We start from the raw sequence: 26667 nt of genomic DNA, 5'->3' as shown, positions 1-26667 counted from the left end.
CAATTGAGTGAACAACCAGACATGAGTCATATCAACAATATTGACCTAGAATTATTTGTTTTATGGTATGGTTATCATAATTATTCTAATAAATATAACTTTGAATAATTATAAAGTAAGATTTAAGATTTAACAGAGCTGAAAATAATTTCTTGTACGGATGAGTCGTGGTTACCGGTAAAATAATAGACTAGACAATTTTTTCTTTGGCTTTTCTTTTATTTCACAGGTGTTTGCCAACGATCTAGATACCTTGATTTATCAACTGTTGGATGAGTGGACAAAAAACGTGAAGAGAAAAGAGTAAAGTTAAAAAAAAAACACACAAAAATATAAATAGATTTCCAACTATATCATTTAAGTTCGGAAAATATTTGCAGATTTATCAAGTACAGAGACAATCCTCATGTGAGAATTTGGCTACAAAGGTTCCATCAAGAAAAAATCCAGAGGAATATGTGAAGACGCGCAAAGGTAACACGGAAAAGACTTTAACTATAGTATAACCATTTAATTTGATCAGATTTGTTTATATATACTACTAAAGTCATTCTTAAGTTTTGAGTATTATTGCATGTCAGGTCAATAGTTTTAGTAAATAAATTTTGATTACAAAAGACAGTTTCATTTCTGAAATCATTTTTTTTTTAACGGGTTAATGGGGGGGGGGGGGGGGGTAAAGAAAACGCACGTCAGGTAGTTGAGCTAATTCTTTAATTAATAAAGACGAATGATGGGCAATTCCTATATTTAGAATTTTCTTTAAACCAATTCGATTAAACAAATGAATTTAATACTTATAATGCGAATTTAATAAAAAGTGCGGTTTCTATACAATGAAGTAAAACAAAACATTACAACATTTTTATCATAAAACCTAGTATATCAGAAGATGGGATTCTAAAAAACGCACTTTGTAAAACTGAAAAAGTTTCTACTCACTTTCATATACCTTAATTTATCTAAATACTAATTATTTTATCGAGTATATGAAACCAGACAAGGAGAACATTCTATCTTATAACATGGAGAGACAAGGAACTATTAAAAAGCGTTGTCGATGGATTTGGTGTTATTCACCTTTGGAAAAAAAGCAATTTGATTTTGATTTGATTCTTGATTCGATTGATTCTTTACAAGGTGTCCGAAGGCTGTTTCCATCTAAAAAAAATCAGAGTTCAAACTGGAGTTTATTCACTTGCTGAAAATGTGGTAGGTAAAAAAAAACCACAAATATCTTTTTGTCATTAAAAAAAAGGTTTGAAATATAAAATTGTTCTTAAAGTGACATCAACAAAGAATATTTCTTTTGAATTAAGTATGAATTGTTTGGTTTATATTTCTCAGAATTTCGAAAAAATCGTAGGCTATGGATTCAAATCCAAATGTCTTAGAGAAAGATTGTCCGGAAGAATTGGCTGAAACAGCCAAAGGTAAAAACTTTGTGGGGCTTGTTTTTTCTTTAATTTTATCGTCACAATATATAACAAAACCGTAAGCATAAAAGTAAACACAAATGCACTGAACTTTATGTATATTAACTGATATTTAATCTAGTATTTACAGATTGTAGATATGAAAAACATTAATGAAATTTCATACAAATCAAAGTGCATAACAAAGAAATACACTGTTCATAACTCTAAACGTTGTATTGTAAATACAAAAAAAAACATACACTGTGGTGTCTCTATGTCATCAAAAAATTGTAGGAACGTGGTTCCGAGAATTTTGCATGACGCTCGTTGAGTTGAAGTACTACTTTAATATCTAAACCGGATATGTATATATACATGAAAATCCAGACTATAATTGAACATAATTAACAATGATGGAATGATTCTGGAAAACTCCCTACCTAATATTATTACAATATTTCCCCTCATATCGACAATTTAAACATAGCAAGACAAAATAAAACATTATACATTGAAAATGCATGTGATCAATTATCAACCGTTAATATTTAGTTTTATTTTCTTTGAATGTTTTAGTTAGTTAGTTAGTTAGTACATTTCTTACATGTACAAGCATTATAATTTTTGTTTTTCATTGAGGACTTCCGTTTGTCCGTTTCCGTTCAAAAGACATTAAACATTGTCTTAATAAGATCTCCGAAACGATAAAAAGTCCTACAATTAAACTCTGTTTTGCCTCGGACTAGAATGTCTCGACGTCAATGGATGAACCGCGTCACGTGATTGCCTTATAAATTTCTTTACACGGCGAGCGTCAAAATTTATAAGGCACCATGGCGGACGAAGCATTATATGAGCTGATTTTTTTTTACGACTTTAATTTTTAAGCTTCTAGAAATTTACAGTGACCCCCCCCCCCCCCCCCTCCTCCTTTGCTCAAGACGTAATATTACGATACTACAATGGCATTCAGGTTTGCACAGACGGTCGACTGACGAGGAAGGTCAACAAATTAGAGAATTAAGCTTTAAATCAGTTGCCTTATATTATTTTTTCTTTGTTTACATATCAAACTTTAGGTCCTCGACAAAACAACACAATTTATATGTTTGTTACTAACTGTTTACAGTCTCGCCTCGCCTTCTATTGACCTTAACGACCCCAAAGGTTTCTGTAAACAGTCAGTAACAACCTAATATGTAATATGGTAGGTTGACAGACCGATGTGAGTAGATATGTTAAACATTTTTTTAAATCGTTGTAACTTCCGGTGGTAACAAGAAAAAATGCTTTTTTTAAACCTTTTTGTTTTACACGCTATTGTCATTTCAGTGTAATAAATTACATATGTCATCTATGCAAAGTAAAAAAAAAGAAAAGAATTTCACTTCCAATCAGAAATTACATATATTTCAACTAGTTTCCCTTTCATTCGTGGAATTTTGTTTCACTGTAAACTTTATAGGCAAGATTTTTTTTTCACCTTTAAAACAACTTTTTACAAATTATTATATAAAACACTAAAAATGGCTACCGACACGAACAATAGATATTGTCAAATGTTTGGGACAACCAGTCCCTTCTCCAGGACAAAAGAAATAATTACATAGGTTAAGGACGTTGTTTACTCAGGGTTTGAGTTTTCAAATTCGGATTGTTTTTAAGTTCACTGTCATGAGTAAAATGTGTTGTAAACAATAAAAGTATTTATGAAATGAATTATTATTGATATTCCAATCGATATTTTTACTATATTATGGAATTTGGCTCAAACAAAGTTGGACTTTTAGCAAAGCAGAGGAAATTCGGACTAAAATTTCCAAATTATGTTTTTCACTTACTTTTGGTAGTAGTGTAATATTCAAAGTTAAGATTTCATTTGTTAGTCAACATAATTTTGCATATTTTAAATAATGGAAGGGCCTACACTCCAAAAATATTGAAAAATGCTTAAAAAACGATAAAAGACACCATATCTCACAATTTTGAGCATTGACCTCATATAAGATTTATGCTACAAAAGATAGGTCAACATACTTAGTTTAATGCTTTAAAGTTTCAGTATTATCATCATTCAGTTTTTTGTTAAATTGAATCAAAAATGGGTAGGAATTTGAAAAAAGATAGAGGAAATTTGGACTTGAATATCTATAAAAGTTGTGAATGAAAACTTAATGTTTTGTGTCTTTTAAGTGTCACTGCTATTCATAAACTGTATTTCATTTTAAAAGAGTTTCACAATTTGTATTATTTTCACAAATAAGAAAATCTCAATTAGAGTGTAAAATTTTAAGGGATTTTTCTTAAATTTTCAACAAATATTCAATGGCATTAGCTCAAAGTGAAAGTGAAAAATGGCACTACCATAATAGGTCTTTAACACACAATAGATGGTTTTTAATTATCATCAGTGGTATTTTTTTTCATTCTGAGTAAACGTATACCTTAAAACAAAGAAAAAATCTAGCGCTACTACTAAACTACTCAATGAACTATAAAAAGGAACAGCTACATTAAAAATAGTTTTAGTTGGTGTTAACACTGCCGCCGATCGCTCTACAGTATATAATCGACTGCCAACTTCACGCCTGATTGAGTTAATTAGCTAATTAAAATTGACGTCCGAGTTAATAAATCAAAATTTGAACCCCCGTTGTTCACCGGTACGGCACTTATGATTTAGACTCGAATTTTTCAGTTTTCAAAAAGTTTATAATGAGTAAGAGTTTGATTAAAAAGAAAAAAAAAGTGAAAATAAATAAGCAATTAGAAATAAAGAAATTATAAAAATAGTGATTTACAAATAAAAGGTGGTAAAGGAATTTCATTTATGAAATAGGCGCAATTGACAGGTTTGATAAAATTACTTTACGGGTGCCAGGTGATGTATGGCTATGAGAGTTTAGTTAAGTGAAGTCCATTTGTTTGTTCATGCCATCAGGTCTCACAGATTTGAGTCTGTACATCCAGAACTTCCTTCTTTGGTTTTCCTCTCCGCGTCTGTCCAATGAGGATTATGGACAATAACCAACAAACGCTGGAACTTCATATTAAGTTGCTCCAAATTAACGTCTCTCTGTCTGTGGTGAAAGATAGACGTAGTTTCACTAGAGTCTTCTCTTAATAAATCCACATCCCATGTACATTTTGTTTAAGCCAAAATAATCAAAACAACGTTCAATCCAACCCTATCTAATGATCTCAACAAAACTCTAAAAAGGAAGTTCCTTCGGGATGGCAAACACAACTAGGCCTAATATGTTGTCACCTCGTCCTTCTGCTAAAAAACGGCGCTCTAGACGATTAAAGTGCTAGAAGGAAACCAGTGAAGACGAGTCATTGGCCGATACTAACCTCTTCCCAGTTCTGAATACATCTAAGTTTCCTCTCACAGACGTTGAGATATTGCTACTATCTAAAGGTCTCAGTTTCTGTCCAACACCGCATGAGGTTGATGACAAAAAGGTAAGAGAGGACACCAGAGCATTTTTCCGAATGGTACGATTAAAGGAACACTTCTCTCGAAAAGACTCCAGCAAAGATCACACAGAAGACCCTCCTCTGCCCTTGCACAACTTAGAGGAACATACGTTGTACCGACCCAAAAGTACATGGGAACCGGCACTGGGCAAATGTTGAACACTTGAGTCTTACATTGGTGCTGTTGAGTCAGACATTGAGAAGCTCCTGACCAACCAAAAAGTCGTTCCTGACAATCTGACGAAAGAAGAAAGATCCGCTTCACAAAGGTTGAAAAACAATGACGACATAGTCATAAAGAAAGCAGACAAAAGATCCACAGTTGTTGTCCCAGACAAACAGGCGTATTTAGCTGAAGCCAACATACAACTGACGGACGATCGTTTCTACAAGAAACTGGACACTGATCCAACCGAAGAGATCTTATCACTGACACACTGAACGAAATGCATGAAAATGGTGAGAGTGGTGTTCATGTGTACGAAACGCTTCACCCAACTAACTGTACACCGGGTCAATTTTATCTGCTTCCAAAAATCCACAAGGAAGGAATGCCTAGGCGCCCTATAGTTAGTAACATCGGCCACCCCACGGATGAAATATCTGAATTTATAGATTCACATCTCCATCACATGTAGAAGATTTGCCATCATACCTCAAGGACACTACATATTACCTGAATAAAACACCTTCCTCTGGATTGCCAGACCATACTCTTATCGTTACAATGAACGTCTCGTCCATGTACACGAATATTCCTCACGATGAAGGTATCGAGGCCTGCAGGGATGTATGGGACAGTAAAACGATTCAGCAGCTGTCAACCGAATCTCTACTCAAGCTCCTTGAACATGTTCTTATGCTGAACAAGTTCATGCACAATGGCGACCATTACATACAAATAAGTGGTACAGCTATGGGCGCCAAAATGGCTTTCTCTTACGCCAATATATATGTGGAAAGATTGGAACGCAATCTGCTTCTTAGAGCCCCTTTCAAACCTTTGAGCTGGTTGCGGTTCATAGACGATATTAAGATGAAATAGGTCGAAAACCGAGACTGCCTAAATGACTTCATTACCTTTGCCAACTCCTTCCACAATTCGATTAAATTCACAGTGGACATATCTAGTTCCAAAAATGTATTTTTGGATACTACATCAACCTTGAAAGATGGTGAAATAAAATTCAGTCTCCATACTAAACCCACTGATTCTAACCTCTATCTCAAGTCCTCACCCTCCCCATACTTTTAGAGGAACTCCAAAAGGATTAACAACCCGAATCCGACGAATCTATTCTTTTAATGATGTCTTTGAAGAACAGAGCAGAATATCAAAATTTCATTGGTGTAATCGAGTATATAAAGCCCAGTGCAGTCTGCAATTAATAAGATTATTAAAAGACAGGAAAACCCTTTTGCAATACAAAGAGAAAACAGGCAAACGCAGGGTTCACTTGTCACTACCTATCACCCTACCCTTAACAACCTCAACAGCGTCCTTAGAAATAATCTGCCCATTCTTACACTAACGAAAGAATTGCTGATCTTTTCAAGGATCCACCAATGGCTACGTTTAAACGCCCGACGAACTTGAAGGACATGGTAAGGAGGGAGAGGGTGAGATTAGACAACCCGTTGTAAAAAGGGGGTTTTAAAACATGTTTCAATGCCAGATGCCTTTTGTGCACACACAGCACCAACGCGGACAGTTTTAAAAGCCCATCACGAGTCGAACCTAAAAGATATTTGGCAACACGTCTTGCCGCACAACTGCATCTATCTCATCAGTTGCAAAGTCTGCTCTAAGCAATACGTTGGTAAAACAGGTGACCTCCGCAGAAGGATCAATAAGCACCGCTCTACCATAAAGATAAAAAAAAAGTCAAGGTGTCCGTCAGGGAACATTTTAATACAGGTGACGACAACTGGGAAGACATGACAGTATTGGCTATTGACCATAATCCTCATTGGACAGACGCAGAAAAGAAAAGCAAGGAAAAGTTCTGGATGCACAGACTCAAATCATTCATACCTGATGGCATGAACCAACAAATGGACTTCCCTAAAATGAACATGAAAAGACATGAAAAACTTGATTCTAGTTTGTGAACAATACTGTTCGTCTATCGTGATTTCAATGCTAGGTTTCCCCGCACTAATGCGCAGTGGCGTTACAAATGGCGGATCACAATATCATTCATCAGACGTGTAGAAAAGTTTAGAGACAAATAACTAAAGAAAGAACATGTGTTAAGGGGCCTAGAGTTTGTGAAACGTCTAATTGTACATGTAAGAAGCATGATGTATATTTTTACTCAAACTCATGTCAAAAACTTTACTCCAAATACGCCACATATACCTTTAATCAAATCATCTAACAAGCCAGTTTAAATTTATGTACAGTATAAATGGATCCGATTATGCCGCTTATCTCGCGATTTTTAATGAACAAAAAAACGAAAACAAAAAAGTCGAATGAAAAATATACACCGGTCATAAGTTATCGCCTCCATTTATATGCGCATTACACACATATAATTGAGTTTTAAAAAATGCAGGAGGGATTCGTTAGAGTCAACGATTTGCAGTTGCGATCCCACATCTGTTTGTGTAGAAATTTATTATTAGTAATCAGGATTTCTACCATAAAATACGATGTCATATGAACCATGTATAATCTGTTAGCTTTGTACTTCATTTACATGTACATAGTCAAATCAACCGCAAAATGTGTCCTGCGTAAAAAAAAAATTAACCTGCTTTTAACATTATCCAAAACATTTGGCTCAGAATTAGCATCAATTAGACTTATGCAATAACACCACTTGGCGCATCATCTATTCAAGTTTGGACAATATGTTAACACTATAAACTTAAATATGGTCATCAAAGGGCACTTGTTCCAAAAACTGTAATCTGCTCCAAAAACTTACCTTAAGTATTCATTACCTTTGGCTCAAACTAGGCATCAAGGGACTGAGTATCAGAAAATCCTCAATCTAGAAAAAAGGTGAACATAGCTCCAAAAATAATAAAAGTGCAACTGCTTAAAAACCTTGACCTCCTCCAATATCTGAACATTATGACTCATGTTCGGCAGCCAAGTATCTTAAACTATTAAATTTACCAAAAATATACCATTCACCGAAGTTTATTGAAGGTGGGATCAGTAATAAGTTAGAGACATGGAACACGCAGACGCCGAGGGTTTGGCATAATTACCCCCCCCCCCCTCGAAATTTGTCTCGGTGGGCTAAAATAGATAATGAACGATTAACGTGTTTAGATTTAGACTACTATTAATAATCAATTTACAAAGTAAAAAGAAGTGTTTACTTGTAGAAATATCAGTGTGTCCGTGCGATTTCATCTTCTCAGGGATCTATGCGACGCAACAATAAACTACACTGGGTAGAAGTATTAGACAATAATATACAAGTATGTTTAAAAAAGCATGAAATTAATTTTTGTACATGAATAAAAGTAGTAAACCTTTAAATGTGTTACATGAAATAAGTTACACAACTTGTCCTTGAATTTTAAGTAAATGTTTAAAACTTTTTAAAAATGAACTAGATTTATAAAGGCCTTTACTAAATGGCTGTAGATTTGGTATCGTCAAAATATGTTTACATTGAATACATCTCCAGATTAAACATTGACTAAGCTGTTTTGTTCCATGATATAATCATATGTATCATATACAAGTTTAAATCGTTCGATCAACCCCTACAAACACTGGTTTTTAAAAGCAAATATACTTATAAATTAAGACATTTTGCCGATACACGACGAAAAGCCTGCATTAAAGTACCTGCTTATACATTTTGTATTCAACACGTGTGATATGATATTCGTAAGATTTAATTGAAATTTACCTGATGAATTATTATTGAGAACTAAATTAATCAAAGTACCGAAGAACGGACGGGAGTTGATTTTATCGATGGTTATGTATTTTAAAATCAATGAAATATGTTATTTTGCATGACAAGTACTGGTAGTTTCTAATCTGTATTTGAATTACGCACATTTTTATAATATGAATTTTCAGACTTTTTCGACACAAGAATGTTGATAAAACCCCATATGAATCATGTTAAGTAATATTTAAAGATAGAATAAATTCAATCAAAGTATGTATCAGTGATAGAAATATTTCTGGAAAATTTATGGATCCAAGCAATATTGAACTCTCGTCTCGTTCAACCAAACGCTCGGATCTCGCCGTTAATCTCCGACAAGCAAGAGAGACTCTCTGCTCGTCGGAGATTTACGGAGACAGCCGAGCGTCGAGTTCAACGAGACTATATTGAACTCTGGCGTAAGAATACATACAACTACAAAAAATATCTATAAATTGTTCGTACCATTTAAAATCTGACAATTTTCAAGGTATTTATAAATATGCTTCCTGAAAAAAAATGCTTTAGCATACATTATTTCGGATTTATATATTATTCTCAAGAACAAATTCTTGTCAGCGGCGATGATTTGTGCTTTGGTCCAAACACTGTTTCACTTTCGGTTTGTCAAAGTAACTGCATAGGAGAGTTGATTAAAATCAACTCCCAAAAACCTACTTTCATTTTCGTAAATCAGCCAGAAATAACGTAAAAATGAGAGTAAAGTGGTAGACATCCTTTGATGGATCCAGTTCAGTGGGTATTTACATCAGAATATATGCTTGAATGAAATAAAATTGAATAATTGCGTAAAGAGTGAATATATTTACTGGAAACTTATTTTGGGTATACATATAAATTAAGATTTGGCAAATGTTGAACAAACAAAATAAGTAAATTCGTTTCTTGAATGCTCGGTTTTTGTTCTGACGGATAGACGCTTGCAAAGCACAAACATTCGAATAGAACTTTCCAGAACGAGGTAACCAATTACGCGGGTTGACAGGACGATTTCGTCATGCATTACAGGCTGATACCTTTGATCGGCAATTTATGGTTAATTGAAATGAAAAACTTAATAAATAAAATGGATTAATTTGATACGATTTTTGTTTCGATAGAAAATTTTTTCAAGAACGGGTGCCGAGAGTTGCGGTTAGACTAATTAATGCCACTAGACTTTGACCCGTGCGAGCTACAATAATGCTAATGATTTCACTACATCCTGCTTAGTTAGAATAATCTAACTGTGTCTCGGGGCAGGCCTTTCCCACAGTTAAAACGTCTCCCATATATCCATATTGTAGCAAATGTTGCAGAATCGCTCCAAAACGATTTCGGAGAAAATTAATAAAGCTGCATTGAAAATAACAGACAAATAATTCATAACAAACAATTTTGAGGCTGTAATTATATTTCATCTAAAATTTTAATTTATATTAATGAAGAATTCAACACTTTTTCAACAACTTAACGATTATTACTCGCTTCAAATTTACACACCATGATGACATTCGTAATTCCGGGAATTTTTCATATTAAATCTACTGAGTTCGAATTATTTCCCGTTTTGTCTTTAATAAACACAGTATATAGCAAATATTCAACGAATATTTAAACGTATTTGTATTATAGTTTACCAATGCAAATGTGATATTGTGGAAAAATAAACTAAAGAGCCTCCCGTGATTTAGCCTGAATGTTATGCACAAGATTGTAAAATCCAAAAAATCCAGATCATTTCCAGAATGTTTTCTAGAAATTGTTGTTGATTATTATTAGCAAAGCAAAAAAATAAAAGCAAATGGGTAATCTTCAAGTACCACTGATATTTCAAATATATAACACAAAAGACAGTACTCCTCCGATTTTTCGGTATCAAAGCCCAAAAATTCGAGTCTATCATTTTAATAAAGTAGTATTGAAGGCGAAATATTCTTTGGGCTAATACTTTATATCTGACAACTCTGGTTTAAAATAGGCAAATAAATATGCATCCACTAGCGTTGTAGCTCACCTGAGCTGAAAGCTTAAGTTAAATTTTTTGATTACTTTTTTGTCCGGCGTTCGTCTGTCTGTCCGTCCTTCCGTCAGTCCCTCCGTCGTCTTATTTTTTTTTTAACATTTTCGTCGTTTTCTCCAGAACCATTGGGATAATCTTAACCAAACTTGACATAAATCATTATGAAGGAATTTAGGTTACTTAAAGTAAAACGTCTTTCAAGGGGGATAATCAAAATTACTGATTAGATGATATTTTTCTAAACTATTCTCATTTTTTTTTGGCTAGAAAGCTTGAGTAGATTCAGGTCTGTTCAAATCATGTTCCCTAGGGGTAGGGTGGGCCCACAATGGGGGAAGGGGTTGTATTTTTACATCAGAATACATAGAGAAAATTCTATAAAAGTCTTTTTCTCTGAAACTGATCAACCAGAAAAGCTGAAACTTGTGTAAAAGCATCCTCAGGTACGATAGATTCAAGTTTGTTCAAATTATGATGCCCATGGATAGATCTAAGATTCGCCAACTGACCAATCTTATTATTCTTATAATTGTAAAATAAACTAAAAATAATTATAAAAAAACGTGGCAAAAGGTGACTGCGACTTTGATATGAAGCTTTGAGGATGCTTACAAAGTCAACTAAGTATTTGTTGCATTGTATTTCTTGAGATTTTCACTATATTTTTTCTACATAATTTTTAAGTTTTGATCCTCTCTTGAAGCCCTTGTATTGGTCCGGGTGTCACCGTTTTAACAATTTAGAATTTACACTGTACATCTCTTCGAATATTTGCAAAGAAACTTCACAAATACCGGGTGACTCCACGAGTACCCTTTTCATAAATTTGGCACATCTATATTTTAGCGACTTTTAGAAGCGTGTTTCAGTGAAGAAAACAAAACAGTCTTCCTATTTTGATGAAAGATAAGTTTTTTTCTCAAAATCTATTGAAAAACATTTATTTTAGCTAGACATTGTGTTTTCTACACTTAAGCAACATACACTTTGGTTCTTCCAAAATCCTGTGAAAGATTTAGGAGGCATCATACGTCCGAGGGAGTTTCCACTTACCCAGTTTTTAAAAAGCAACTGTGAAGTCGAGTGCTAATCTAACTAGAAAAAAACCGTCTTTATTGGGAAAAGCATGCTATTATCGGAGCTTTAAAAAAGACACAACAGTGTCAAAATCTGCAGGCAGGTCTGCACTCCATTTCAAAAAGACTTGTAATAATAATTGCGTTCTACTGCAGAATTTTAAAACATATGATTGATAATGTATGTTTTATTGCTAAATTATAAAAAAAATATATAAAAACACTTTTTAAAAAGAAATGTTGTTATTATTTACAGAGACTTTGCAGAGTTTTGCACGAAATCCAAGACCTTGGAGTGAGGTAAATTTGATGTGGCATTATTAGTTAAATATTCTCTCTTCGTAAATGGTCAACTTTTGTGACCTTTGTTCATTTTTTCACAATTCATAAAGAAAAGGGTAATGGGCGAAGGTATGCACACATGTGTTCATAATATTAACGATTTTGTTAGCGAAATATGTAATGAAATTTAACTTTACTGACGTATATTATGCATAACAATATTCAACTTTTCTTGATCTTGTTATTCACCAGCAAGAAGTTCTTCATTTCTGTATTATTTATTTCATATTTGGTAGTGCGGACATTTAATTGAAAGATCAGAAAAATTGCGTGTCAAAGAAGGTAAGCTTTTGTTCTCTAGCCATATAAACTTCAGTAAAAAGGGGTCTTTTGATCAACGCATTTGCGTTAGCATTAACCATACCAGAAGGAAATAGTCTAAAACTAAATCCAGCGGTGCATCTACTCGTTTTTTCACTCTGTCGATATAAATGTTTAACTTTGAGCTATGCAGGTCAACACTATTGTCTCACTAATTGACCATTAAAGGGCAAATAGTTTAAGTTTTAGGGAAAGTTTTTCATATTCCTTTCAGCTGTTCTTAGTTATCTTGATACGTAAGCGATTAGTATCTCCCTTTCCTGTTTTTCTTGGGGGAAACTGCGCCCGGTTGTGTTTTTAGCTCACCTGAATTGAAATCTCAGGTGCACTTTTCTGATCACATTTTTGTCTGTCGTTCGTCAGTCCGCCTGTCTGTAAACTTTTCACATTTTCAAAATCTTTTCAAGAACAACTGGACCAATTTTAACCAATTTGAAACAAAGCACCCTGTGGCAAAGGGAATTCAAAGTTGTGACAATAAAGGACCACACCTTTTTTTAAAGGAAGATAATTAGGAATTATTGAATATTTTAGGAAATATTCAAATTTCTTCTTCACAATAAACATTTGCGAAGGAAAGCTAAAATTAATGTTGCAGCATCCTCAGCATATGTAAGTTGTGAAAATCATAAACACATAAGGTTGAGTGGCGCCACAATTGGGGATCGAATTTTTTGCATTACAAACATAAAGAGGAAATATTAAAAAAACATTTCTCAGTAACCTATAAGCCAGAAAAGCTGAAACTTACGGGGAAGCATTCTCAGCTAGTGTTGATTACAAGTTTTTCAAATCATGATCCCCGGAGGTAGGGTGAGGCCACAATGTGGGTCGAATTTTTACTTAGAAATAGAGTAAATCTTTTAAAACTTTCTCAAAAACCGAATGGCCAAAAAAATAGCTGTAACTTGTGTAGAAGCATCTTTAGGTACGGTAGATTCAAGTTTGTTCAAATTGTGATCATTGGTGTAGCATAAATGGAGTGTTGAATTTTTACATAAGAATATTTAAATATTTAGAAATCGTTTTCTCAAAAAACATGTTGGTCAGAAAAGCTAAAATTTGTGTAAAAGCATCCTCAGTTAGGGACTGGGTAGATTCTAAAAAATCTTTTTGAAAGTATCTGTATCATTTACGATGGATTTTTTAGGGTTTTTTTAAAAAAAGAGTGTGCCACTTACTATGTTGACAAAAGATACGTGTGTTTTTATTTTGTTGTGGACTTGTAATTCCTTAAGTAGAATATCTGAGGTAACTGTGTATTTAATCCAAACAAATATCGCCAAAATATAAAGTATTTTGTCGGCCAGTCTGTTGCTGTTCGATCTTGTGCATACAAACTTTAGTCGTAGCACTTTCCGAAAAGTGATTCCTCACATATTCAGCATGTTTGAATAAGTAGTTGTTGGTCTGGTGTGCTCTCTCTTAATTAGTATACAATAACCAATTAAGAAACCAGTTTCTTTTTCTGGTTTTGCCAAACTTTGGAAACATTTTTACTGATTGAAATATTCTTCTGAAATTTACAGAAATGGCAGTTGACAAAACAACACTCACCTATTAAAAACATATTCAAATAGATGTGTATCATCTATAAAAGTTTCGATTTTGATGACTTACAGTTTCTGAGATGAAATAAAAAAATTGTGAAATATAAGCTTATTAGAGAGTAAGATTTGATTTTCACAATAACGTACATGAGATATGCATTTGTTTGTGCTGAAATTTCAATTTTCTGTCCAAAAACAAAAATGAAAAAAAATAAATCAATTTTTGAAGACTTCCTGTGACGACCGGCAGTTACGAATATTCAAACAGAACAATTAAAATGCATCTTCATACACAGGTCTATAATCCAATAATGTTTGTTACTTTAAGTTTTTTTCGTTCTTGACATATCGTGGAGACATTACATTTTTTTTTTGTCTCGGGACAGGAAATGGACGACCGGAAATGAATTTTGAAAAAAAAAATCAAAAAGACTTGACGATTATCAATCTCTATCTTCCTTGAAAATTTCAAGAAAATCTATATAGTCATCTCTGGTACAATCTGCCGACAAAAAAGGGGGAGAGAGTAATCAGAAAGAAGGAAAAAAAAGTTTGAAACGGAAGACCTTAATTACTGTTTATACATGATAAAGATCTGAGAAGTACACGACAGGCAATGTTAATGTTGCATAACTGTGGGGTTTTCTTTAGCATTGTAACGTTTCCCTGCTAGATTTCCTTTTTGATCTATAAATAGAAAAAAACTGACAAGTAAAGGCTGTAGAAATCTACATAAAAAATATCATCGTCTAAACATTAAATACATAAATATTAGATAAGTTGGCTTTCAAGGGGCATAATTTTCGAGAACTATATAAGTTTTAACTAGTGATCGATAGTTTAAATCTGCAAACTACAAAAAAGGAGTTACATTTTCTGTCAACAAATGCTCCAAAGTTCAAAAGTTTGAAAAATACACAATATAACATCTTTAACACGTGTGTGTACCAAGTTCTGCACTTTTATTTTTTGGTTAAAAGAATAATGTCTTCTACATTATGCCATATTCATAAGATGTCGTCAAAAATGATAACAAAATGGCACATCTTCTTATAGATTTTAGGAGGAAAATATGTCCGCAGCCGTCACCCACATCGAAATTAATATATTTTATTTGATATTACATAAAAAAGTTATGATGTTAATTGCATGGTGGGTGAAGGCTGTTGAAGTAGTTTGCTATTAAACATATTACCAAAGACTCGGTGTCTTCTGCTAAATTTTAAGAGAATTATATGAAATTCATATTTTATGACGTCATTATTACTATTGTGAAAGTTTAATCAGGTAAATATATAAAGATTCATAATTTTTAGATATTTTTATGTAATATCGTTGAAAATGGGCAAAATATAAATTGAACTGTACTAGATTTTCTGTTAATATTTCTCCAATATAATAAACCACCCCAACGACATGATAAAAAAAAATAAATAATAATAAAGCCAATGCAGATATGCTAGTACAACTGTGTTCTACTATAGGCTTTTAAAACATACGCCTTTAAACGTTTCTATAGCAATTTAATTCAGCAATTAATACAAATGGTAGAACATGCCTTTTTCAGAGAAGCGTGTTACACAGGCGGGCCTTCCGTTGCTTCCACAAAGTCAAAGACCTTTAAGTGAGGTAAATATCAGGTTATAATATCAGAGGTCATGTCGAGATCTTCTCTTCATAAATGATCAGTTTTTGGTGATATTTGTTGGTTTTCTTACCATTTGTAAATAAAAATATGAAGGGCGAAAATGTGCCAACATGTATTTATCATTCTTAGTGATTATTAGACAAATGTATCAGATTTTATGTTATCGGCATTTTGTAGTACGATGAATTGTCACGGAGAAAACAAATGCAGGTTCAAAAAGGTAAACTGTTTTTAATATTATTCATTCTTTATCTTTAAGATCTACATTGATCTATCTAAAAAAGAGAGTTATGATTGAATAATTTGGTGAAGCACATGTGATGTATGATCTGAATCAAAATAGTTTTGGATGTGTTCTCCTGTAAAAATAAAGTGATAAAAAGTATCTCTTATAAAAAAAAAATTGGAGTTTGGAATCTACGGAGTACACTACAGGTGCCAAAAATGTTATTTCCTTATCGAAAGGGTCAATTTACAAAAAAGTACAACTATTTTTAAACGTACGTTTTGTTGTATTAATATTTTTGACAAGATTTTTTTTTATGTGCCATCAAATAAAATCTGATAATCGGAAAAACTGACTGGGTAGCATGTAAAATAATTTACGATTATCCATAGTAACTTTTTTGTTAAATTTTCCAAGGCTTTGCAAATGAGTTACGTCAGGTTCATCTTAATTCATCAAAAATTATAACATAACATAAATAGGTACTTTAACTTTTTTCCAGAGCTTCGGCGAGTAAAGCCAAAAGAAATGCCTCAAACTGATTATGAGGTAATTTCATGACGCATCAGATGTCAGTTTTAACTGAGCATTTTATAAATAGTGCCTGTTTGAGGGTAACAGTTGAAATTGACACCCCTGCGTCGGTTTACTTGACAATGGTTTTCCTAGGGAAGTCAATTTCAACTGTTACCAAACAGGCCCTATTTAACATGAAAGTGTAATAATCATAAATTTAAGTTTTTGTTTTTTTTAAATGTTTCTCTAAAGCAATATTTACAGCGCTGAAAATAAACAACCTAATCTCTATTCAAAGATGATATTGTCAATGAATATAATAAGCGAATATTACTTTCTCGATAGAATATCCCAGTCAAACAAAGTATTGTTCAAAAAATAAGATCGACTGTATTTTTTCTTTATAAACACAGTGCATATATAAGCTTGTCCACATGGTTGAACAGGAACAAAGAGGTAAGGTTCATTTTCTTTATTTAGATATGAGTAAATATAGAAGCAGATGAGTTTGATGGTGATTCAAAACTTGTTTCTAAGAGCATTTCCTCGGACAAGTCTTTAATAATCAGAAAATAACACGGGTATCATAAGGCAACTCTCATCGATCGATTGAGTAGAAATTCCTCTGATCGATATGACGTCACAATAAGCAGCATGATGTCATATTTTAATCAGAAACATGTCAATTTTTACTTTATCTCTGGTTTAAATTACAAAAACTACAGGCGTAAAATGTCACTAGAAACTCTTCTAACTGAATACATTTTCGATTTCTCTATATTACGTATAATAATAATTGATGACGTCACAAGCTTGTTTAATAGAGAAGATCAATGTCGGGAGCCAAATCATCGGAATTCAGTGTAAACAAAGCCGAATTAATACACAAGATTTAGATGTATGCCACTTTGGATATAATTAGGATAATACGGGCATGGATATTTTTGTGTAATTAGCTAGTGTTATAAGGTAAGCAGATATACATTTATGTGGCTTCACCGGCCTTTTCTCTGTCAGTGTGTTCAAAAAAGGCAAATGTTTAACACTACCCCGAATATTATGAAAATTGAATTTGACAAATATCAAAAGGATATGACCTAAACTACTTGAAAAGTGCTACTAAATTCAAGGGCTTTGTTGTTGTGCATTTAAAAAAAAGTATTTTCGATGAAATTGAAGAAGTCGAGGAGGTTTCCGCTAAAACATGACAGTATTTATTTTATGCGATTAACACTATGATTCTAGCAGTATACCTCATAAACAGGAACTCATTGCCAATCGAATTTTAGTATCATACATACAAATGAACTTCGGGGTAGTGATTTTTTGTTAAGTAAAAAATTTTTTTTTTATTTTTAACTGTCACGTAATACCATGGCATGACAGCTTCAAAGTTCGACTTGATTCCGAGGTAACATTTATTTTCAATGTTTTAGAACATGAGTTTTTTCAACTTTTTAAATTACTATCCAAAATATTTGCTATAATTTAAGTCATAAAAAAGAAAGGGTGCAAAACTGTGCAAAACAAATGAAAATATAGAGGGAAATCTTCGATTTAATAACCTGTCCAGCCTAAGGTGTTGATTTTGTTTTGCAATGGCCCTAACGATTCTTTTACCAATGATTAAGCCATTAAGTACATGTATTATTTTTGTTCGACAGTGATTAAAAAAAATTAACAAAAAAAAAGATATACCTATTAAACTATTTATGGCAAACGTTATGATTAATATAATAGACTATCTTTAAATGACGTATCTAATGTAAGTACGCCTATATATTTTTTTTAAATAGTGAATGATAATGTTAAAAAATGATCGATATTTGCTTTCTTTTTTCTAGATATCGAAGTTTCAAAGCTTCCAAATTTATCAACGCCTTTTACTGGGGTGAATATCAATCTGAAAATATCAGTTGTCAATTTCCAGCAAAGTTTTACTCAATGATAGAATTGTATTTCGAAAAAGAAGAGACTCGATTTATGTGAGATACCCATGAAGAGTTCTAATATAATTACCGCTTTGATATTATTTAGCTTTTTATGTTTTTCAGTTGTCAAAAAAGCCCAGACGATATGAAAGCATAGGTTGGGACAGAAAAGGCGAGATATCAAAACAGAGGCTTGAATCATTTTATTTGTTGATAAGATGTTATCTTACTTAACTGTTTAATGCTAATTGCAGTCCAGCTAACTAGAAGCTTATTACATTATCAAATACATCTATCTATACTACTATATCAAAATCATAGACTCGAATTTTTTTTCAATTAATACCGATAATTCAGAAGAGTTCTGTCTTTTTTTTTTTTTTTTTTTTTTTTACATATTTTTAACATTAGTGGTCCTGGAAGATTACCAATTTGTTTTTATTTTTTCTCAATCAAACTTCGCTTATTAATAATCAACAAAAATTGCTCAAAAAATTCAGAAAATAATCTGATGCTCATTGCATTCACGCTAAATCACCGAGACTGTTTAATTTATGTTTCCACAATATCACAGGATAAACTCAGATACGATAATACAAATACGTGTGAATTTTCATTGGAATTTGCTATACATTATGTCATCAAAGAATTTGCACTTTTATCAGTTGTGAACAAATAATCAGACAAATAATCACATTGACTTTGTTTGGCTCTTTAATGCGCTCATTCTGTACATAGATCTGTGCCCAAAAATAATGTAACCGGATTTTCTCTCTCACTCAATTGTCAATGTACTCTGTCAATTGTTATCTTCTTATAAAGTCTTTATAATATGTAAAAATCAGAAATATTTCAATATTGCAAGCATAGACAACAATCAATATACCTTCATAATTTAAGAAAATGAGGCTAAGTAATATTAATTTAAGCTTAAATATTTATTATTATTAATTAATATAATCTGATTCGCTGTGATATTTATCATTTCATTGAATATTAAAAGGTTTTTATCCTAAATAGATGTCTACATAACGAGAGATGCATGTAGTTAAATATTAATCTATTTGTATCATCTTTTAAGTGAAGGAAGAAGATAATGACTTTAAATTACCTTTAAAAACAAGAGGGTCAAATTTATTTAAACTGATGCTATTTTTTGCAAATATGGTCTGCCTGGTTGAATAAAAATTTCATGAATTTTTCACTTTAAGAAGCGTGTTGTATGATGAAAAGACTCCTTATTTTTAAAAGTATTTACTTTTTTGATTTTGTTGTGTTTTTGTTTTCTTTTTTTTTTGGATAAACATGATTTTTTATTTACGAAGACAAACATCCTTTACCAACTTCTAATATTTTATTCCTACAATTATTCTTATTACTCTTATAAGCTTCTACAATTTATTTATTACTCTCTCTCTAGCTTTGAATAAAAATAACAAATAAGAGTTCGGGGGGGGGGGGGTTATTAGAAAAAATCCTACAATGCACATATTCAGTTTAAAATGTTACACTAGAGATTGTTCTTTATATCAAAAGTTACACACAATCACAGAAACAACCTATAGGATTACAAATTCCAGCAGAAACAGGAAAAGTTAGTTTAAAATATATAAAGTGCATTTTACAAAGAAAAAACAACGAGAACATATATGTTACAATTCAAGTGACTTCAGATGCCTATAAAAGCTGACATGAATTTATAAAAGCGTTTGGTTGCATATTAGTTTCGATCACTCTTCAACTGCCACTGAGGTATATATACCGGTCAAAAAATTTATGGTCGTTTGCTTTCCGATTAAAGCATTCTGGTTGCACGGACTTCTAAATGCATGAACTACACAGTATGGTAACATCTTTGCATAAAGAATAAAAATAGAATAGAATAAAAATAATACAATCTCTAAAACAAAAAATAGATGTATTCTTTGAAATAATATCCGAGTTATTTGCATCATTTTGCACAGATAGTGCTGTGCTGCCTGACTTTGCATGCACATCGAACACGTGTGTCGTTCATACAGAGTGCATAACGATTTCATCTTTTTGAAGACCCGGCGCCCCTACATCCAACACAGTAAATAAATAATAGTTAATCAAAGAAAGTAACAACGTAACATCGTTTCTATCGGTTTCATCAAAAACACTCCGTTTCTAAAATCCATGAGGGTCATTGGCAGTGCTCGATCTCCCACAATAAGTGGTTTGAGCATGTGCGGTGTTATAACAGACACAGGAAAACGTTCTACCATCATCGAAGAATTTTGGAAAATTTGTGCCTAGATTTCTTTGTCATTCTTGTTTTGTCGCTTTTTTTTATATTCCTTAACAGTGCAGTGGTTGTCATATTTCCTTTCTCTAAAACGCGTTTTACCAGCCTATGTCAAATGTAACGTGTTCAGGTGAATGAAATACATGTACCTGGTGAAGCATGAATAATGCTATCGGGCTTATTTATGGGATGTATAGCAATGAGTAGAAAAATAGAAATAACAACTGATATGGCGGTGGTCTGAGATAAAAGGGAAATAATGCTAATTTATGAATTCATGTCAGCTTTGAAACGTTATGTTTTAACCACTTGTTTTTGACTGATCCCTTTTTATAATCTATATGAATATGAAAACAAGTTCATACTTCAAAAATGCATGATATTAACATTTTTATATGTTTTCATTCAATAGCTGTCAACTATTTTTCGCGAAAAATGTAAACCAAAACAAATGTTAAGAAAAACCTCAGGTAAAGATGTAAATCGAAAAAAAAACAACATAAAAATATGTTAAAAACGTAAGTTTTGCATTCACAAATGAGTAGAAAAATAATAGATGTTTATTTTACAATTTCAGAGGCAGCCCCAAAGACATCAACTCATTCTCTATATTTCACAATGAAACATTTTCCACGCTTTCATTATATTTACAATCTAATCAGAGATTGCAAATCTCGTACAGAGAAGTGTGCAAATGGGGAAGTTAAGTTAGACAAAATGTTTAAAAACGTCTTCATCGAAATTGTGATTATTGGAAGTTTTACGGATGACGATCTCCACCTATTAACGAAAAGTGCAGGTAGTGTTCTGTTCTTTTCAAAATCAGGGATACTTTTAAATCAAAATATGTCCATGACAACTGTCATGAAGACATTTTGATTTAAAAGATCTTTGATTTTGTAAAAGACAGTACCTTTTATATAAATCAAAATGTTCTTGGTTATTTTTTTTTTAAATTGCTGTGTCAATTGTAATTAAATCTTTATATGTAGAGAAAAAAAGAATGCCAAAAGGCAAACACATCTGGAAAGTAAAACCACTTGTTTGCTTTGCAAATGATTTTTTCTCCGAATCAAATATAAAGGTGAGTGACAAATTGATATTATTTTTGCCAAACATGTATATTCGATTCTTTTCCCGTTTCCGTTGATAATTCGTTGTTTTTCAGCTTTTCAGATCAAATGCAACTCTTTGCAAATTGTTACTTATATACATGTACACTTAACAATGTTCAGAATGAAATTAATTATACTTATACTGCCTTATACTTTATAGATATGTTAATTCTGTTCATAAACTATTATTTAGTAAAGAAAAATTCAAATATGTTCGCTTTAATTTTAAACATATTTATTCTTATATCTTTAAACATGTAAATATCTCTTCTTCGAGAGGAGCAAATATAGCGTATAAAAACACAAATGACCGGTTCTCTTACTTTGAAATTATTTCAACATGTTCTTTGATAACGATCTAATGATCTGTGCCTTATCAATTGATTTCTCACGTTTTAAGAAAAGTGATTTGGATCGAGAAAATACCTGCCATAAGATACTCATAAAATCCGATACATTTTGTGATAAAATAGACAAGACAGATGATTCCATTATCATCGTGGAGAGGAACAAAGAGCAAATAAAAGAAACAATTACCTCTTGTTTGGAGGAACCGCTACATTTGTTGCTTCAAGAATTGTTGAAAGTCCTCGAAACTAAAGGTTCAAGCAAACTTGCATCGGGGCTTTATGCTGAAATAGAGGCTATCCAAAAACAACTGGAATCTTGCACTATCAAAGACAGCGATGTTTCTCATGTTTTACGCAGCGCTGATGCAAGTTCCATTGTTCCAGACAATATAATAGACTTTCTATTCAGGTAACTTTTTTCAGACATTTTTAAAATCAAAAGTTAACGTTAAACTTAATATCAACAGACGGTTCCTTCCACTTTCTTTGAATATATATATATATATATATATATATATATATATATACTTAAATAAATAAAACAGAATGCGACAGTCCAAATTAAATAAATTGTTTACTGTTAGCGCTTTCAGCCATGTCGGCTCTTCAGACAGTTTTACAGCGATGTTTCTCATGTTTTACGCAGCGCTGATGCAAGTTCCATTGTTCCAGACAATATAATAGAACTAAAGGTTCAAGCAAACTTGCATCGGGGCTTTATGCTGAAATAGAGGCTATCCAAAAACAACTGGAATCTTGCACTATCAAATATATATAAAATATATTAAATATAAATATTATATATATATTATATTATATTATATTATTCTTATATCTTTAAACATGTAAATATCTCTTCTTCGAGAGGAGCAAATATAGCGTATAAAAACACAAATGACCGGTTCTCTTACTTTGAAATTATTTCAACATGTTCTTTGATAACGATCTAATGATCTGTGCCTTATCAATTGATTTCTCACGTTTTAAGAAAAGTGATTTGGATCGAGAAAAATATATATAAATATTATATTATATATTATTATATATATAATAATTATAAATATAAATATTATTAAATATTAAATATTAAATATTAATTTAATTTTATTTTATTTGTAAAACTGTCTGAAGAGCCGACATGGCTGAAAGCGCTAACAGTAAACAATTTATTTAATTTGGACTGTCGCATTCTGTTTTATTTATTTAAGTATTTTTTGCTGTACCAAGGCTTTATTTATCTACATATATATATATATATATATATATATATATATATATATATATATATATATATATATATATATATATATTAAATAAGAAAACACGAAAAACGTTCAATATAGCTTAAGCGCTTTTATTTTAAAATCTTCAGAAGCTATATAATGTATATATATATATATGCAGCTATGTAAAAGAGATGGGATGATATGCACATATTACCTACTAGTTGATCGGCAATCAATGAAAACCATGCTTGAAAACAGTTTATTTACAATCGTTACAACACTTAAGCTTAAATTATCAATAAACTCTAACTTAAACATTATTCCTAAATAGAAAAAAAAATTCTTGAATAAAACAGTCATACATACGTACCTGTATTCAGCGGTCAGATTAAAACCTGATGACTTTATTGCATATGTTATTTATATTTTTAAAGCCAGCTACATCATTTTGCTCAATTTAAGTATTTTTTAAGAATGTTTTGTTATAAATAAAACTTCCCGTGCCTTCAACACACCTGTTTATATTAGAATGTTTATATATCAATTGCATTTAATGTATATGCACTTTATAGATGTTATATACATACAACCTCCTCTGTCAATATTATCTCCTTACTTAGTTATGATGTCATTTAATCTTAGTACAATTGTTTACAGAAACCCCGGGGTACACTCTTTTGGAATTTGGTGGAATTCCTCATTCAAAGTTTTTGTAAATGAGACTGATGTAAAAAGATTGCGGGATGACTTGACAAAGATGAACCCTTCCTTTTTTACCAAATATAAAATGGAAATAGAAACTGGAAAACTTAAAGACAAACTATTGCATCTCATGCAAGGCGATGAAATTCAAGCGAAGATACCAAATGAACAAAAATTTCACGCAGGTACACTGGGCGGAATTGTCACAAAAGCTGACGACGAAAAAAAGAAATATGCATTGACTTGTCACCATTTATTTCCCGAGGTAGGCGAACGTGCATACACCGAAAAATTTGAAGATATAGGAGCCTGTTTGTATACAACAAGAGAAAAATCTTGTGATTTTGCTGCGATTGAAATTGACAAGTCGTTCTCAGAAAAATGCAATGAAACCTTTCAAAATGAAGACAGGAAAATAACCAATGCACGACTATTTTCAGAAAGTGTAACAAATGTGGGTATCGTTCATAAAATAGGAGCCGCCACGGACGTGACAAAGGGAAGAATTATTAGTTCCGAATATTATGATAAGTTATTTGACGATAAAAATAGGGGGCATGTTTTTCTTGTAAAGGGAATTCAAGGAAACTTTTCTGAAGAGGGTGATAGTGGATCGCTTGTTTTTACCAGATCGAAGGATGCGCAACAAACCTGCGTATATGTCTTGGGTATGGTATACGGCAATAAAGTCACAGTGTATGATGATGATGATGATTATAATGATGATGCTGGTGAGCAAAAATATAAAAATGAGGATGATAACGAAAGCTTAAACGCGTTTCCTTCTAGCGAAAGCGATAACGCAGCCTCAAATGTCAAAGAAGGTGAAAATATTTCTAGCTGTTACCGAATTCATACTGCTCTTGAACTTTTCAAAGAGAACCAAGGCGAGGAAGTTAAGTTTAAGGACGATTTGTCGTTATCATCGCCTTCAACATCACCTGAAATGTCGTCAGAATCTGACAATTCAAATGAAGAACCATCTCAATAAAAAAGGAGACTCAGTTTCTAACCATAAAAGGAGCATCGCTTATTCGAGAATTATTTTGAAATTGGTTTTAAGTGTAATAAGATATTCTAGCTGAAAGCAGAAAGCACTGAACAAATTAAGCAAAACGTTTAATTACGTTGTTTGTAAAAGCTTATTTGCTGTCTATTTCTTACTTGATTGTTGCATCACACAACAACTTTGCGTATTAGTTTGAAAATATACGTTTTGCTAGCAACTTTGTTGGTAGTATTACCCAGGTTTTAATTAATTTCATGTGGCTGTTTTACCTCTGTTTTAACAAATATTGTTCGCATTGAGTCGAATGTGTATTTCTTTTTTACTTCCTGTAGCATACACACTTGTAATGAGCTTTGTTTGAGTTTGTTTGAGTTTGATATTTTTTTTAGATCATCTGAGCTGAAAGCTCGAGTGAGCTTTTCTGATCTATTTTTTGTCTGACTTTTGCATTTGTGACTTCTTCTCAAGAACCACTCGGTCAGTTTAAATCAAACCTGGCACGGTCAATCCCTGTTTCCAGGAGAGATGGTGAAGACTATTTGATTTGTTTGGTATTTTTTAAAAATCTTCTCAATATTCAATTGGCCAGAAAACCTAAACCTTTTGTGTAAGCATCATCAGGTAGTAAATTTCATTTTTTGGAATCATGAACTCCGGGGGTAGGGTGGAGTCAAAATTGAAAATCAACGTTCTTCATAGTAATACGTGTATATAGAGAAAAGTCTTCTTTTAAATAGCTAATTGGCGTAAAAAGCTGTGACTGATGTAAAAGCATCATCCTCGGGTAGTGTAAATTCAAGTTTGTTTAATTTATGGGAGTAGATTGGGACCACAAGGGGGGCGAGGATTGTCAATATTGTTCATATGAATGTATAGAAAAAATTCTATATAAATCTTTTCGAAAATCAATTGGTCTGGAAAGCTTTAACTTGTGTGGAAACATTCTCAGTTAGTGAAGAAGTTTTCTGTTTAAATCATGATCTCCGGATGTAGGATGAAGTCACAATGGGGATGGGGGTCGAAATTTAACATATAAATATATTGAGAATTTTTCTTATTTTTTTTTTAAAGAAAACAAATAGAAAAGCTGTCTCGTTAGTGAAAGCATTCACAAATTATGCAGATCCAAGGATTGTGTATATTAAAGGTTCTCAAAATCGTGATCGTCTTGGGTAGAGTGGGACCACAATGGAGGAGTTGGGGTCATATGTTTACAAATATAAACAATTTATTTTTTTTGTTTTAAAAAAACTAAAACGAATGATTAAATACATGGTATTACTTATATGGAAGCATCTTGACATATTGTTGATACTTTATTGCTTAGACCTTGGCCCTTGGAAAATTTTAGGCCAGAACAGAGGCTCAGAATTTGATGTAGGTATATATATATATATATATATATATATATATATATATATATATATATATATATATATATATATATATATATATATAATGTATTACAAGCAGCAAATTAGAGACCCATATATGAGGAACACACCAGGCAGTGGGCATTTCGATATATGCGGAAAGGGAATGTTTTATATTTTCCCT

General features: G+C 32.2%; 2 protein-coding genes across 2 annotated transcripts; both read left to right on the top strand.

Moving 5' to 3' along the window:
- The first annotated feature begins 321 nt into the window (after positions 1-321).
- On the top strand, positions 322-18673 carry LOC128170484 (uncharacterized). The gene is made up of 11 exons (XM_052836255.1): positions 322-474; positions 1141-1212; positions 1348-1433; positions 12162-12205; positions 12484-12529; positions 15686-15747; positions 15944-15986; positions 16495-16541; positions 16922-16964; positions 18353-18399; positions 18563-18673. The coding sequence occupies exons 3-11, from the start codon at positions 1370-1372 to the stop codon at positions 18671-18673; spliced, it is 507 nt and encodes a 168-aa protein (XP_052692215.1). The 5' UTR covers positions 322-474; positions 1141-1212; positions 1348-1369.
- Positions 18674-19664: 991 nt separating this feature from the next.
- LOC128174413 (uncharacterized) lies at positions 19665-26438 on the top strand. The gene is made up of 7 exons (XM_052839975.1): positions 19665-19689; positions 19954-20033; positions 21121-21178; positions 21286-21507; positions 21701-21792; positions 22224-22582; positions 24057-26438. The coding sequence occupies exons 1-7, from the start codon at positions 19665-19667 to the stop codon at positions 25090-25092; spliced, it is 1872 nt and encodes a 623-aa protein (XP_052695935.1). The 3' UTR covers positions 25093-26438.
- Positions 26439-26667: the final 229 nt, after the last annotated feature.

Source organism: Crassostrea angulata, chromosome 2 (assembly GCF_025612915.1).
Source record: "Crassostrea angulata isolate pt1a10 chromosome 2, ASM2561291v2, whole genome shotgun sequence".
NCBI lineage: Eukaryota > Metazoa > Mollusca > Bivalvia > Ostreida > Ostreidae > Magallana > Magallana angulata.
This window is presented reverse-complemented; position numbering and strand designations above follow the sequence as displayed.